Source organism: Typopeltis vanoorti, chromosome 3 (genome assembly GCF_054136105.1).
Source record: "Typopeltis vanoorti isolate ZY-2024b chromosome 3, IOZ_Tvanoo_1.0, whole genome shotgun sequence".
NCBI classification, from domain to species: Eukaryota; Metazoa; Arthropoda; class Arachnida; order Uropygi; family Thelyphonidae; genus Typopeltis; species Typopeltis vanoorti.
In genome coordinates, this window is record NC_143551.1 from 90,072,297 (window position 1) to 90,086,117 (window position 13,821).

Here is a 13,821-nt window from a genome sequence, read left to right on the forward strand (position 1 = left end):
AAAAAAAAAAATTTTTTTTAAGTGAAATGACTGTAAACAAAATCAAATCAACACCAAGAAAAAACTTCTATGGCCAATCTGTCCTAAAGAACACTATTCAAAATGATAATCTTTGGTAAGATATTCACACTGAAGTTTGCCGAGGTAGAACAAACTGGACAACTTTAAATTTAAAGAGAAATTTACAGCTGTATCCATTATGTTTTTCAGTTTACATTATATTATATATCTTCTTTTAGCTTTGCCATATTAATTAAACATCTTACTGACTTATCTCAGATTCTCTTGTCTTATTACTAAAGGATATAATAAATTTCACATTTCATGTCCGTAGATGCCATATAGTCACTGACGTACCTCACATGGTTTTGGCAATGATGTCTTCTGCTAGAATAAGTGGTAGAGTCCCCCCCCCCCCCTTCTAGAAGTTAAAACAACTTAATTTGATTTGTGGAAACTGATATAGAATCTTTCACTCTCCCTTGTGTAACAGCCACATACAACAATTATTTCAACACTACACTATTGGCTGTCAGTCAATATTCAGTGTATGTGCAAATGGCTGATCATTTCCACACTGGACTGCTGAGATTTCAATCCCATCCCATCCTTCCAAGCATTCTTTAGTCTTTACACATTATTTTTGGATACATTTATTGGTTATGTGGCATCATCATTTCCAATGGTTAATAATGTAGCCTACAGCTGATTTGGGATGAGGCACCTTTTACCAATGTCATGAATGAATATGCTGATGTTGTATCACACAATAACACTTGTTGAATATAAGTTCTTCTCTAACACTGATAGTATAATAGATGTAGGCTCAGATATATAGGTATATCTATTTGCTTTATATAGCTATACAGGATGTGCACTGTGTGTGCAGACAGAAATATACAAAACATGTTTCGTTCTAAAACAATGGGAAGGGGTCACAATATATATTGCAACTGTGTATAAGAGACAGTTTTCTTTTTTAAATAAGTTACATAAGTGCTGTGATAACCATTTAGTGACAGAAGATTTCCTCATTATGATCTCAAACTGAGAGAAATTAGTGGTTTCACTAATTAGTAAGTTTGCAAAGAACACATAAACATAAGGATTTTTACTCTCACCTGAGCTAGAAAATGCAGATCTGCCACTACCTGGATCACGACTGAGCTGGATACCTGGGATAATAAATATTGATGCCGCTAAAAAAAAAAAAAAAAAGTATATATTTCTTCATGATACACACAAACAAAATATTACATGAAGCTACATGCACGATACATTCAAGTACTATGAAGGAAGCACATGGCACAGAAGCAAGTAGGTTCATCTGGTATATGTCTACAGTTACACATAAGATAACAGTAATAGTTTATTGTTATTTTGTTAACAATAATAAGACCATCTCAAACTACCTTAATACAAGTGCTATATTGTTCCTCTTTTATGTGAACGCTGATAAATATTTTTTATTTCAACATTCAATGTATGGTATTCATGGTCAAGAATTTATAAAGCACTCTTGTTTGAGAAAAATAACTTGATTTTAAACTATTAACATCTACATCTGAAACTCTACTTTGAATTGAGCACATATACTGAACAAAAGCAACAATTGCAATGATATTTGTAAACCAGACCATTATTCTAAACTAGCCAATGATAACAATAAGACCTGACTAATGTGGAGTATCTGATAAGTTTCATTCAGATACACCACAATGAATTCCTTTTATTAAACAGTCTTAATTAAAAAGAATTGGAAAGAAACAGAGCAATATTAAATTTGTATTATTCCCCTTCCCACTGCCTTCTGTTTACTGTGATGTAATAGTTCCTTTAATACTCTGTCATAAAATTTAATTTAATATTGTAATTAAAGAAAAATAAACGTTATGTAATTTATTTTGTAAAATGTTGTTAAAATGAATGGTAACATTAGTTTACACAGTGTGCCCATTAAATAATGAACAATTATTATATCAAAACAAAAGAACTATATTTTGAATTGTGAATTACACAGATACAAAATAATCTCCCTCCAACTTCGCCCAACGTTTACATGTATCACACAGGTGCTCCAAGGCATGGTGGAAGTTCTGAACAGAAACCTCCTTCAGTCTCTGGGGTCACCATGTTGGATGTCCTCAATGTCACTGAAGCACTCCTGTTTTAAGGCACAACCATCTGTGGGACCCAAATCTGGCGAATAGGAGCACACAGATCAACTTTGAAGCCAGAAACTGCTTCAAAGACAGTGCATGGGTGCATTGTCATGCAAAAGAAACCAATTGTTGTTGAACAGTTCTTTCCTGACACGTCACATGTACAGACATTGCATTACACCAGTGTTTCTCAAAGTGGGGGCAATTACGAAATTGCCATGTACACATTTATACATGTTTATATTATACTTTTTCAGAACTTGGCTGACTATTATGCTGGGGGGGGGCATCAAAATCTTTGAGACGTTGAGGTGGGGCATGATCCAAAAAATGTTGAGAAACAATGCATTACACCTAAATAATACTGAGGGCAATATGGTGCCCTCAGAAACAAATCTGCAGTGGTCTTGACATGTGAATTTTGCAATCTGACTTCTTTCTGTGTAAACATGTGTGCTACAAACCTCAAACAAATCTTCTTCTTGTGCAAATCTCTTTTTAACATTAATCTGGTTGTTTCCTTACTGGCATCAAGCTGTATAGTAAGTAGCCTAGTAGTTATTTGCCTGTCTTGGGCAACAATTTCTCTAGCTTTCACCACATTTTCATTTGTCCATGCAGAATCTGGTCCACGGTGTGGTTCGGCTGTTGTTTGTCAGTTCGTGAGGAACTCACTTGCTGAGCTTAGACACTATTCCAAGTTCTTGCAAATGGCAATGAATTAAGATTTTTTGCTAAATCTTCAACAGTTTTGCACTAAATCTTCAATGGTTGCATTGCCATTTCTTGCAACAGTGGCTTCCAGCATATCATTATTGAGAGAGAGACAGGGTGCCCAGAGCGAGGGGAGTCTTTCAAGCTAAAATCCCCTTGAAGTTTTTGGAACCATCACTGGCACTTTTGCACATTCAAAACATTATCACTATACACTTCTTGCACATTTTTTACAGTATTAGCAGCATTGTTGCCTTTTTTTTGAACTCATAAAGCATGATATGCCTAATTTTATATGCTCTTCAGTAACTTCCATAGTAATAAAGTATAAAATAATGTACATCACAGCATGTATGCATCCTTAAGGTATCAATAGATTCAGTTCACTCTATGATTTTGTTTTGTTTCATAGTCAAATCTAAAATAGTGGAGTCAAATGAGTCAACCAACCTAAACAATAAATGTTTAGGTTGGTTGATTTAATATGGCTCTGACAGGAAGGCAAATGAATCAAGCAGAAATAAGTGTCATAATGTGACTATATAAGAAATGACATTCAGCAAGTCATACAAAGCTGCCTGATAAGCATAATTTTATATTTTTATAGATATGGTTATAGTTAATTTAACTATCTTCTATAAATGTCATTATTGCACTGTTATTTCAAGTATAAAAATTTCTATTATAAAACATAATAAAATACTTACTATCTGGAAGTTTATGTACATTTGGACCCAGGCTATTAAAATAGGAGTGTTTCATTGCATCAATCGCACCGAGTCTTTGTTTAGGATCATACTATAATGAAATTTAAATTATTAAAATTAAGAAATTTATTTATTCAATCAATTAACATATGAATATTTACTTCTTTCGTTAATGTGAAGTCATTAGCCTCTATATACAAGTAGCCAAGCCACAAAGAAATTTCATGTGCAAATTTTATTTGTTTGCACTTGGTTAAAGGATTAAATAAGATTATAATTGCTTGGTATTTTTAATTTAAGCTATATCTCTTGCTTTTAATGTTAGGATAAAATTTAGAAATCTCATGTAAAAACGAAATGGCAACATGAAAGGAAAAAATTTGATGAGCACTGTAAAATGTCTTAAAACAATATTGTTTTACATGGACATCTTGGATTCTAAAAATTCATCAGGGAGATCCACACCAACCATTATTCTCACAATGCATATCATACTAATCTTAAATTCATTCATTTACCACTCTCCAATCAAAAATCTCCTTATTCCCTTGCTAATCACACATTTACACAACTTACAGGAATAAATCTTTGTTCTCTTCTATATACTGTCAAGTAATGAAAAATTTCCTCAGAATATTTTAATACATGAAATGGCTCCAATCACATATGTTTCTATCATATCCCTCATTTTCCATCTGTCAACCAAACTCTAACCCATAAATCTTCAGTCTATTGCCAGAGGGAGCACTCCACAGTGCAGTCATCATTTTGGTCACTCACCCTCTGGATCTTGTCTGCTACTTCCTCATCCCAAGAAATCCTGGGAAATCAAATCTCTGCACACAGTCAAGATGTGATTATAACAAAGCTTTATAAGGAAGGAAGGATTATAACTTCTTTATCACTACTTATGAGTTCTTCAACATTTAAGTGATCTTTGAAATATTTTGCCCACTTTTGCAATATGTCTTTTTAACCTCAGCCTCTTTGTCCACCATTGTATTAGCAACTTTGTATTAGCAAACAACTGGATATTTTCTCTAAAATCATTCTCTGTATCATTAATGTACAAATTAAATAGCAGTGAATCAAATATTGACAGCCATTAGAAAATGTCTTGTGGCATATTACTGATCAGTTGCCTTCTCCCTGATTCAACTCCACCATATGATAAGGTGATGTCTATCCATCAGCCACTTTCTTATCAAAGTCACGAGCTCTATATCCATTACCATCTACTTCAATTTATATAAGAGGGTTCCATTATATGAGTCTATTGGTAAATGCCTTTGCAAAATCTAGCAAACACCAGTTGCTAGGAAATTTTCTAACAATTTCCTTTATCTAACTCAACTGCCATTTTATTGCAAAAAGTGATTAAATTACTGAAGTAAGATCTCTCCTTCATAAAGTCATGCTGTCTCCATACCGTATCGTATTCTTATTCACCCATTCTTGAATTATAAACTTAACCAGCTTTTCAATATCTTTAATTTGAAAGATATTGAAATTATCGTTTCAAATAACGCATCAAGATAAGGGTGGGACAAAGGGACCTCTACATTTCATGTATACTAATGCCAGGAGTATTAGGAACAAGAAGGAAGAATTTTTGGCCTTGATTGGCTCTTCCTGGCCACAGGTTATTGGTTAGTGAAACATGGCTGACAGAAGATGATATAGTTAGTGGGATAGAATGTGTAGGTTATAATGTGTTTAGGAGGGACAGAGACAATAAAATGGGGGGGGAGTGTTATTGATGATAACTGATGAATTGCAGCCAAGGAGAATTGAAGTTGTATCGCAGGATAGTGCAAAGAGCTCATCTGAGAGTATTTGGTATGAGATTGAGACTGGCAGAACAAAATATACAGTTGGGTGTTGCTATAGACCAGGTGATGGAATAGATGGTGGAGATAGTATGCAAAAACAAATTTATGAAATGAGTGGAAGGAGGGTAATTATTATGGGGGATTTCAACTATGGTAACATTGATTGGAAGGAGGAGAGGACACATGTGAGGAAGGAAATGGATTTTATTCAATTATTAAGGGATAACTATCTGAGACAGCATGTAATTGAAAATACTAGGGGTGTGAAAGTGCTTGACCTGGTAATAGCATTTGAGAATTAGACTGTAATGAATGTGACCATGTTGCCACCTATTGGTGAGAGTGATCATAAGGTCTTGACCTGGGAGGTCAAGGTGTGGAATTTTCGATTAAGACAGGATATATGTGGAGTTACCGTGCTGGCAAGTATGACAAGCTTAGGAGATTGCTTGGATCAATGCTATGGCATGTATACAACTGCAAGGGCTGGATGTCGATAGAGCATGGGAAGTGGTCAAGGAGCATTTACAGGAGGTTATGGCTGATTGTATACCTAGGGTCCGAATAGTAAAACAAGTAGAGGTTAAATGGATAAATAACACCATTAAGCTTGAGTTGCAAAAAAAACTGTGGAGGGAATTTAAAGAAAGAGGTGACCTGCAGGCACACGAACAGTATAAAGTGCAGGCCAGAAGGGTAACAAGTGTGGTAAAAAAGGCAAAAGTGGATTATGAAAGGAAACTAGCTATGCAAGCTAAAGAGAATCCCAAACAGTTCTTTCAATATGCTGCATGCAAAAAAAAAAAAAAACTGTACACTGCAAAATGATTTTAAGGAATGATAATGGTAAGGAGGTCACTGAATCAGTCGATATAGTGGAATTACTGAGCGAGCACTTTGCAAGAGTATATCATCCAGGTGGTGACATTGAAAAAATGAAGGAACCATTAGTTTATATGGGAATTGTAATGAATGAAGTGGAGGTGAACAGTCTATTACAGAACCTTAATGTGAATACATCTGTGGGATTGGATGGTATACCAGCACGGGTCTTACGTGAAGCAGCTAAAGAATTATCAGTGCCCTTGACCATGTTGTTTAATTTGAGTCTCGGGTCTGGTTTAGTCCTGAAGGTGTGGAAAGAGGGGAAAATAGGAGGAGCCAAGACTACTGTTGCAAATTACTGACCAATCAGCATATCAGGAGTTGTTGTCAAGGTCTTGGAGAAAGTAATCAAGGGAAAAATACAGGAATGAATTGATGAAAATGAGATACTATACAGGGGGACAGCATGGCTTTGTGAAGGGTAGATCATGCCTCAGTAACTTGCTCAAGTTTAGCAACACAGTGATGGCTGAACTGGATAAGAGTAATGAGTTTACAGTGATACTGCTGGACCTGGCTAAGGCATTTGACAGGATACCACATGGCATTCTAATCCGTAAACTACAACACATGGAAATGGATATAGGGTTGGTGAAATGGATAGGTGGGTGGTTAATGGAGAGATATAAGAGAGTAGTTTATTCAGGAGAAGAGTCCAAAAGATGGCCTGTGACTAGTAATGTGACTAGTAGTGTCTTGGACCACTGCTGTTTAATTTGTTCATTAACGATATAGGGAAGGATCTAAGAGGAAAAGTTCATTTGTTCGCTGATGATGATGCAAAGTTGGGTAGGGCAATAGTGAATGCAGATGTCAAAATCTTGCAGGACGACTTGGATAGATTGGAGTTCTGGGCTAAGGAGAATGGATGTCAATTTAATGTGACAAAATGTAAGGTTATGCATTTTGGGGTGAAAGATTAGCAGCAGTATACCACATTGGTGGAACTGTACTCCAGGAGATTGACGAGGCCAGGGACTTGGGAGTGTTGGTGAATAGGGAGATGAAGTTTAGGGAGCACATTGCAAAAGTGACTAAATCAGCTCATCAACTCACTTGGTTGTTGAAAAATACTTTGACGAGCAGAGACAAGCAAGTTATTGTACCTCTGTACCGAGCCTTGATAAGACCTCATCTCGACTACTGTGATCAGATTTAGTCACCTAGGTTTCTTCTTGATGGGGAGGAGGTGGAGAGGATTCAGAGGCGAGTGACCAAGATGATAGCAGGTCTATGGAATGAACCTTATGAGAACAGGTTGAAGATTTGTGGGTTGCAGAAATTAGTTGATAGGCAGAAAAGGGGAGATATGATTGAGACATACAAATTGCTAAAGGGTTTCTATAGGATTAATTCAGAGGATATTTTTGAGATTAGGACTGGTGGTGGGAGAACTAGGGGGTCACGTATGGAAGCTGGGAAAGAGTGTGGTTAGCAAGGGTGTTAGAGCTGGGTTCTTTACTTTTAGAGTGGTAAATGAGTGGAATAAGCTGCCAGAGTCTGTTGTGGGTGCTGTGACGGTGAGTGAGTTCAAGGCAAGATATGATAGATACTGTGAGAATGTCGTATGGTTGTGTGTGATGTTTAGGGCCTCCCTTGATAAGTCTAAGGACTCCCTGGAGTCACCCGTAATAATAATAATAAAGTCTATAATTTGCCACCTCTGTCTTGGAGCCTCTTACATATAATGTCTTAGTCTTTTCTAAGTGTAAATTAAACAGCTTGGTTAGGGCAATGCCATTTTTCTAGTAACACAGGGATGAACATCCCATGGCTGTATTCACATTTGAGATTTGTTAATATTCTAATCACCTCCAATTCATCTACCTTATTCACAGACCAATCTCTACATTTCCTTCACTTCAACAATATACCCTCACAAAGTGTGATTTCTCAGTAATTAAACTATTTCTCCTGCTTCTGTCACTTCCCGGCCTGCATTCATTAAAGTATCCTTGAGTGTTCTTTTTAAAAACCTGTATGGAATTTTCTTTCATCTAATCACCAATTTTCTCTAAGAATCTGATTTTTCCTTCCTTATTATACTGGTCACACTTCTTGTCTGTACTTGGTACTGCTCATGAGCTTCCTGATCACATTTCTTTTTATTTCTCTTTCCCTTGCACAATTTTTTCCCCTTCAGCTCCTGATTGAAGATGCTACTCATCCAGTTAATTCCCACCTGATTTATCCTCCTGACCATAGGTATAAAGGTCTAATACTACATGCTCAAACTTGATCAATCATTTCTTGTACACTGCTGCATCCTTCTTTTGAAGTTTCTTATATCATCACACCTTCAAACTGTCCCCTGAGATTGCCATAATCACCAACTCTGCAGTTCCATACACATATGTTCTTTCTTAACTGGAAATTTCATATGCTTAGCCATCTCCTAGGTCCCTTTCACTTTCCAATCTAAGCTGTCCTTAGTTGATATCCTCCATAATAACTATGTAACCTCAGCTTACTGAGCTATCTCATAGCTCAGTAACTATCCTGTAACCTATCTTACATTAGCATGCCATCTACATCAAGTGTTCTCTAGCAGCAATCAACTATATATTTTGACTAGTTGCCTTTTATCTCACAGTAGATATTCTCAAAGTTAACCTTTCTGCTGCACCTCTACTTTTATTAGTTGCAATTTTTCTGCTATCATCAGCAAACCTCTACCCTTGAACATAGAATACCCTTTACATTCCACTTTTGGAGAAGGATACAGTTATGGAAATTGAGAAGTTACATTTGGCATTTTTTATTTCCTCTATTTTCTCTCTCTCTCTCTCTCTCACATACACAAACACATTCCCCAGCACCCTCCTGCATAGCCCTGGCTTCCTTGATTCTGCACTTCCATTCTCTCAATGAACAAAGCTTTCTTCAAACACCTTGGTAAACCCTGCCACCTCTGCCAACTCACTTTCAGTTGAAAAGCCCTAATAATGGTATTCTCAACTGTAGGTGAGTTAAATGGTCTCATATAGAAGTGGCAGGGATCTTCCTATTGGAAACTCAGGTTTTTCATTCTGCAAAACTATAGCCTGCCTCGACGAGTCCTGGACTACCTGGAAGTCTTAGATGATGATAATAATAATAAACAGGCAAGCCAGCCAGAAGAACACGTGCAATTACAGACATAATATACTGGCCTCCTAGCCTTAGTTGCTTCAGCTATATATCCAAAACAAACAATCAGTCTCCAAATAGCTAACTCCAAATCAATCAGTCAAAAGTCTTTAGTGAAAGTTTTTAAATCTGTGGAGTGGATTTAGATATAGTGAATGCAATTCACTCCACAGATCTAAAAAAAAAAATGAGCATCATTCCTTTTACCACTGACTCAATGGCAATCACAATTGTTGTTCTCAATTCTCTCTCTGTCACAGCATGACAAACTTTACAATATTTACTCTCTCATTCTTTGTTCACTTCTTCCAGTAGCACTCACATATCCCCTCATTCTGTACTTGCACCTTTCAAAACATTTATATTTGACAAAAAAAAAAAAAAAAAAAAAAAAGTTCAATCTGTCCCTTTCCCCTCTCAGCATTTCAACAGCATTAGTAATATTTTTTCCAAGGAATGTTAGTATGTAGTAAATGTCTTCATTACATTAATTAAAAAAGTATGGTATTTTATTTATAATTCTGAATTGCTTCAAAGAATGACAAAATGCACACATTGTCTTTTGTAGAAATTACAAAATACTGTAATTCCAATTTATTGTTGAACACACAATTCTCTTCCTGAGTGTTTTTACTGCTTCTGAAAATATAATCAAACCATGTTTTTTTTTTTTTTTTTAAAGCAGAACACTATATGATGGCATAGTAAAGTGCAAAGTGGAAGAATGTATGTTTAAGTAGATGACAGGAGTTCACAAAAAATAAGTTGTTACATAAAATCAGAACTGTTTTATTTAACTATATTCACTAGGTTATCAGATTCATATCTTCAGTTTATGTCTGTTTAGATAACTATGCAAATACTAATATGCAACAATTCTTCTCTTAAGGCAATATTTACTGAGGAAGGTTAATTTTTATAGAAACTAAGGAGTCTGTCCATTTTTATGCAAGTCCCACCCACAAAAAGGTTGTAAACTTATAGTAGGCTAAGGATTTTTTTATTTCATCCAAATTTTATTAGTTTTATATTTTTTATTATTATTTAGTGAAATAATAATAAAAAATTATTATTTATTATTTATTATTATTATTGTATTATTATTTATTATTTACATAATTCAGAAACTCTATTCTAGAAAGCAACCATGGAATTTTTTCAAGCCACTTCAGGCTTCAAAAATGCAAGGCAGTGGTCATGAAATTCATCTTCACGAATGGCAATGAAATTCATCTTCCACCTAAAGACAGTCAAAGCCATTCATATTCAGTGGGATTTGAACCTGCAACCTGTTGATTGTAGAGCAGATATGCTCAGCCAACCATAACATGTCATGGAGAAATGGAATACTCTATTCTGTAAATGGGTAAAAACAGCAAAAATGATAGAATATTTTTAAGGTAATCCATCATAAGAATGAGTTATGTCAATTTTGGATAATAACCCAGATTTGTGACAATTAAATCATGCAGTGGCATTTGATTATTAATGCATAATCCAATACATTGCTGGCTTGGTTGGCCGAGTGGTTAGCTTATCCACTCTCCAGCCAAGAAGTTGAGGGTGCGAATCCCACGTAGGCATGGACATTTGTGATTGTGTCCACTCTCCCATTATGGACTGGGTCACCATGGGAGTAGTAGACCCAAAACCTCCTGCAATGGGAGAGGCCTTCATCCTGCAGTGGGCAGAAATATAGGCTATTTATTTTATTTTTTTTAATCCAATAAATTAATAATTCTCATCATCTTATATACAGTGGATACAGTCATGTGAAATGTGAAGACTGCTTACTGGCCAACAGCTTGTTGTACACCAGCAATTTTCTCATCATCAGCACTTACAGATCACTCAACTTCTGTAGAGAGAGAGAGATGCAAATGGCATTTGCTGCAAAGATTATCATGTTCCTCTGTAAAAGTACTAATCCGATTTGAAGATGTTTGGAGCAGCAAAGCTTTATTTTTCATAAATGAAGTATCATTATCATACTCTCTAAAAATTCCTGACGCTGTTCTGAAGAGGGCAGTTTTCGTTGATTGATGACCCATCTTTCACAAACTCTCTTCAGCCATTATCTCATAGGTGGCTAGCTTCTGCATTCCATCTCTTCTATAGATATTTCCATGAGAGCTGTTCAGTAGAACTGGCATCCATCATGCCCATATTTTGCTAAACCTAGCAACAACATTAGCAACAATTGCCCAACATCATTTTGCAGTTGAACCACTGGCTCATCAAACGAATACACCCATTCATCTTTTATTCCATCTACCTGGGTTCTGCGAAAGAGTCTTCTCCATAAAGAATTCCTCAAAGACTACGACGTCCTCTAGCTCTTCAAAGCAGATTACTTTGCTCTCTTGGCTCCCAGCTCACACATGGGATTTATTTGTTATAAGCTTTGCAACTTCACATGTGTGGGAGTGATTTATATAAAAATAGCATGCTATAAAATCCTGCAATGCAGGTGGTAAGTACTTCAAGCTTAGTGGGCTCAAGCTGAAGTACTTTTATTTAGGAGACCAATCTAAGGGAGTAAAAAAAAGAATACAAAAATAAAAAATTGTGGTCACGTCACCATCTTAAAAAACTTCTGCTATATCTTGGAAAGCATTATTTTATGAAACATACTGTGGATATGTATAGAGATTTACAAAAATATATAACTCTCACATAAAACATGCAGGTACATAACATACAAATGCACTTTCTGTTGGGAGGGAAAAAAAAAAATAAACATATCTTTTGTATTGCTGTAGGAGCTCATCGTGTCATAGTAAGGATTGGCTAATATTTATTTCACATATAACCAATCAGCTTTATACCATTCTTTAGTAAATCTAGCATGCTATAAACACTCTATACTTGTTTGCTTATTGCAAAATATGAGATAGAAAATGTATTACAATATTTTAAAAACTAAAAAATTATATAACTTTTATATAATTATTCATGACTTTTTTATACCATATCCATCTGAGTTTTTAGCTCAGTTTGGCAGCAATGGTTAGTTAAACTCAGATTCTTTCTAGGACACAAACCTACATAAAAGTTTTTCAATTGAAAGTGAGTCAGCTGGTCTTAAAATGAATGTGAACACCTTTACTCTTAAATAATGACAATTTTTCTTGGGTTTTTCCATCCTACAAAGCAAGCGAACCAGCCAAAGAATACAAACCTGTATTCTTTGGCTGTTTTTACAGTAAACTACCAGTAACATATCTGTTACTTGATGCACATGGATGCTGTCAAAGTTCGTCACCACAATTTGAACCCCTCTGCATACAATGGTAGCATAAATAATGGGGAGAGGGAGAACTCATAGATATCTCATCTAGTTGTTTGTATATTTTTACTTTCCATAAGAAATAACCAAAATATATGGGAAATTTGAATGATTCAATTATGTAAGAGGGAAACTGTGGCTTAATGAGGTTAAGGGTCTCTGCCAAAGCTGACCATGATCTGTGAAGGTTAACTTTTATTATTGTGACACCTCCTTCAATTATCAGAACTTGCTGTTCTGATAATTGAAGGGTCACTAAACAGTAGATTGCTGTAATTGTGTAAAGGAGGGAAAATATATTAACCATAACAAAATACAAATATATCTATTAGAGAACATAGCAGAAATACTACATACTTTTAGAAATTTCATAAGGAGATCAAGACCTTCTGTATCAAGACGTGGTACCCTACTGAGAAGTGGTTGAGGATCATATGCAGGAAAATTAAACGCCTGGTAATCATCATTGGTTGATATTGCTGGCCAGGTAGTTTCTGTTGGCGTCCCTAAAGTCCGAAAGATAAGGTGAAGTTCGTCTTCAACAGTAGACCCAGGAAATAAAGGGCGTCCACTAGCCATTTCAAAAAATATGCATCCTACTCCCCTATAAAAGAAAAAAGAAATTAATGCTTGCGCCCAGTGTTTTCATTAAAAAGCATATTCTTAGTTTAATTATCAATAGTTTGATTCAGAGGATCATCATAATTTCATGATTAAAAACTACTGCTGCCATTAGAAACAGGTTACGGTGTCTTTCACTGTCAACTTTTACTATAGCAAACTATTGAAAAATCTTGGTCGAAGCCCAATAACTCCTTTGGTCTCTATAAAGTTGTAATGGTAAGAATTAATTATACAACCTTATAAAAACACGGAAACTTATATAACCGTATAAATTCTATAAGTTTCTATATTCTTGTGTTAAAATGATACAACAGACATCTAAATCTCTACTACTATGTCACAGATCTTGTCACTTTTTCCTCAGATATGAGAAAGAGAGGAATAAAGAAACTGAAAGAAGTATAGAGAATAGAATCAAAATAGAACAGTCTTCTTGTTAACTAGAAAGATAGACAAAGTATGGAACTATGAATTTTAGT

General features: G+C 35.4%; 1 protein-coding gene across 3 annotated transcripts in view; it reads right to left on the reverse strand.

The window, feature by feature from the left end:
- LOC150108373 (cyclin-dependent kinase 17-like) overlaps positions 1-13,821 on the reverse strand; it is a 248,506-nt gene that overhangs the window by 8,620 nt on the left and 226,065 nt on the right. For all 3 annotated transcript variants that reach the window (XM_090390722.1, XM_090390723.1, XM_090390721.1), the window contains exons 11-13: positions 13,076-13,322; positions 3,584-3,674; positions 1,122-1,199 (exon numbers count right to left, since the gene is read on the reverse strand). In XM_090390722.1, coding sequence (XP_090246848.1) covers positions 1,122-1,199; positions 3,584-3,674; positions 13,076-13,322 — 416 coding nt within the window. The remainder of the gene's footprint in view (positions 1-1,121; positions 1,200-3,583; positions 3,675-13,075; positions 13,323-13,821) is intronic.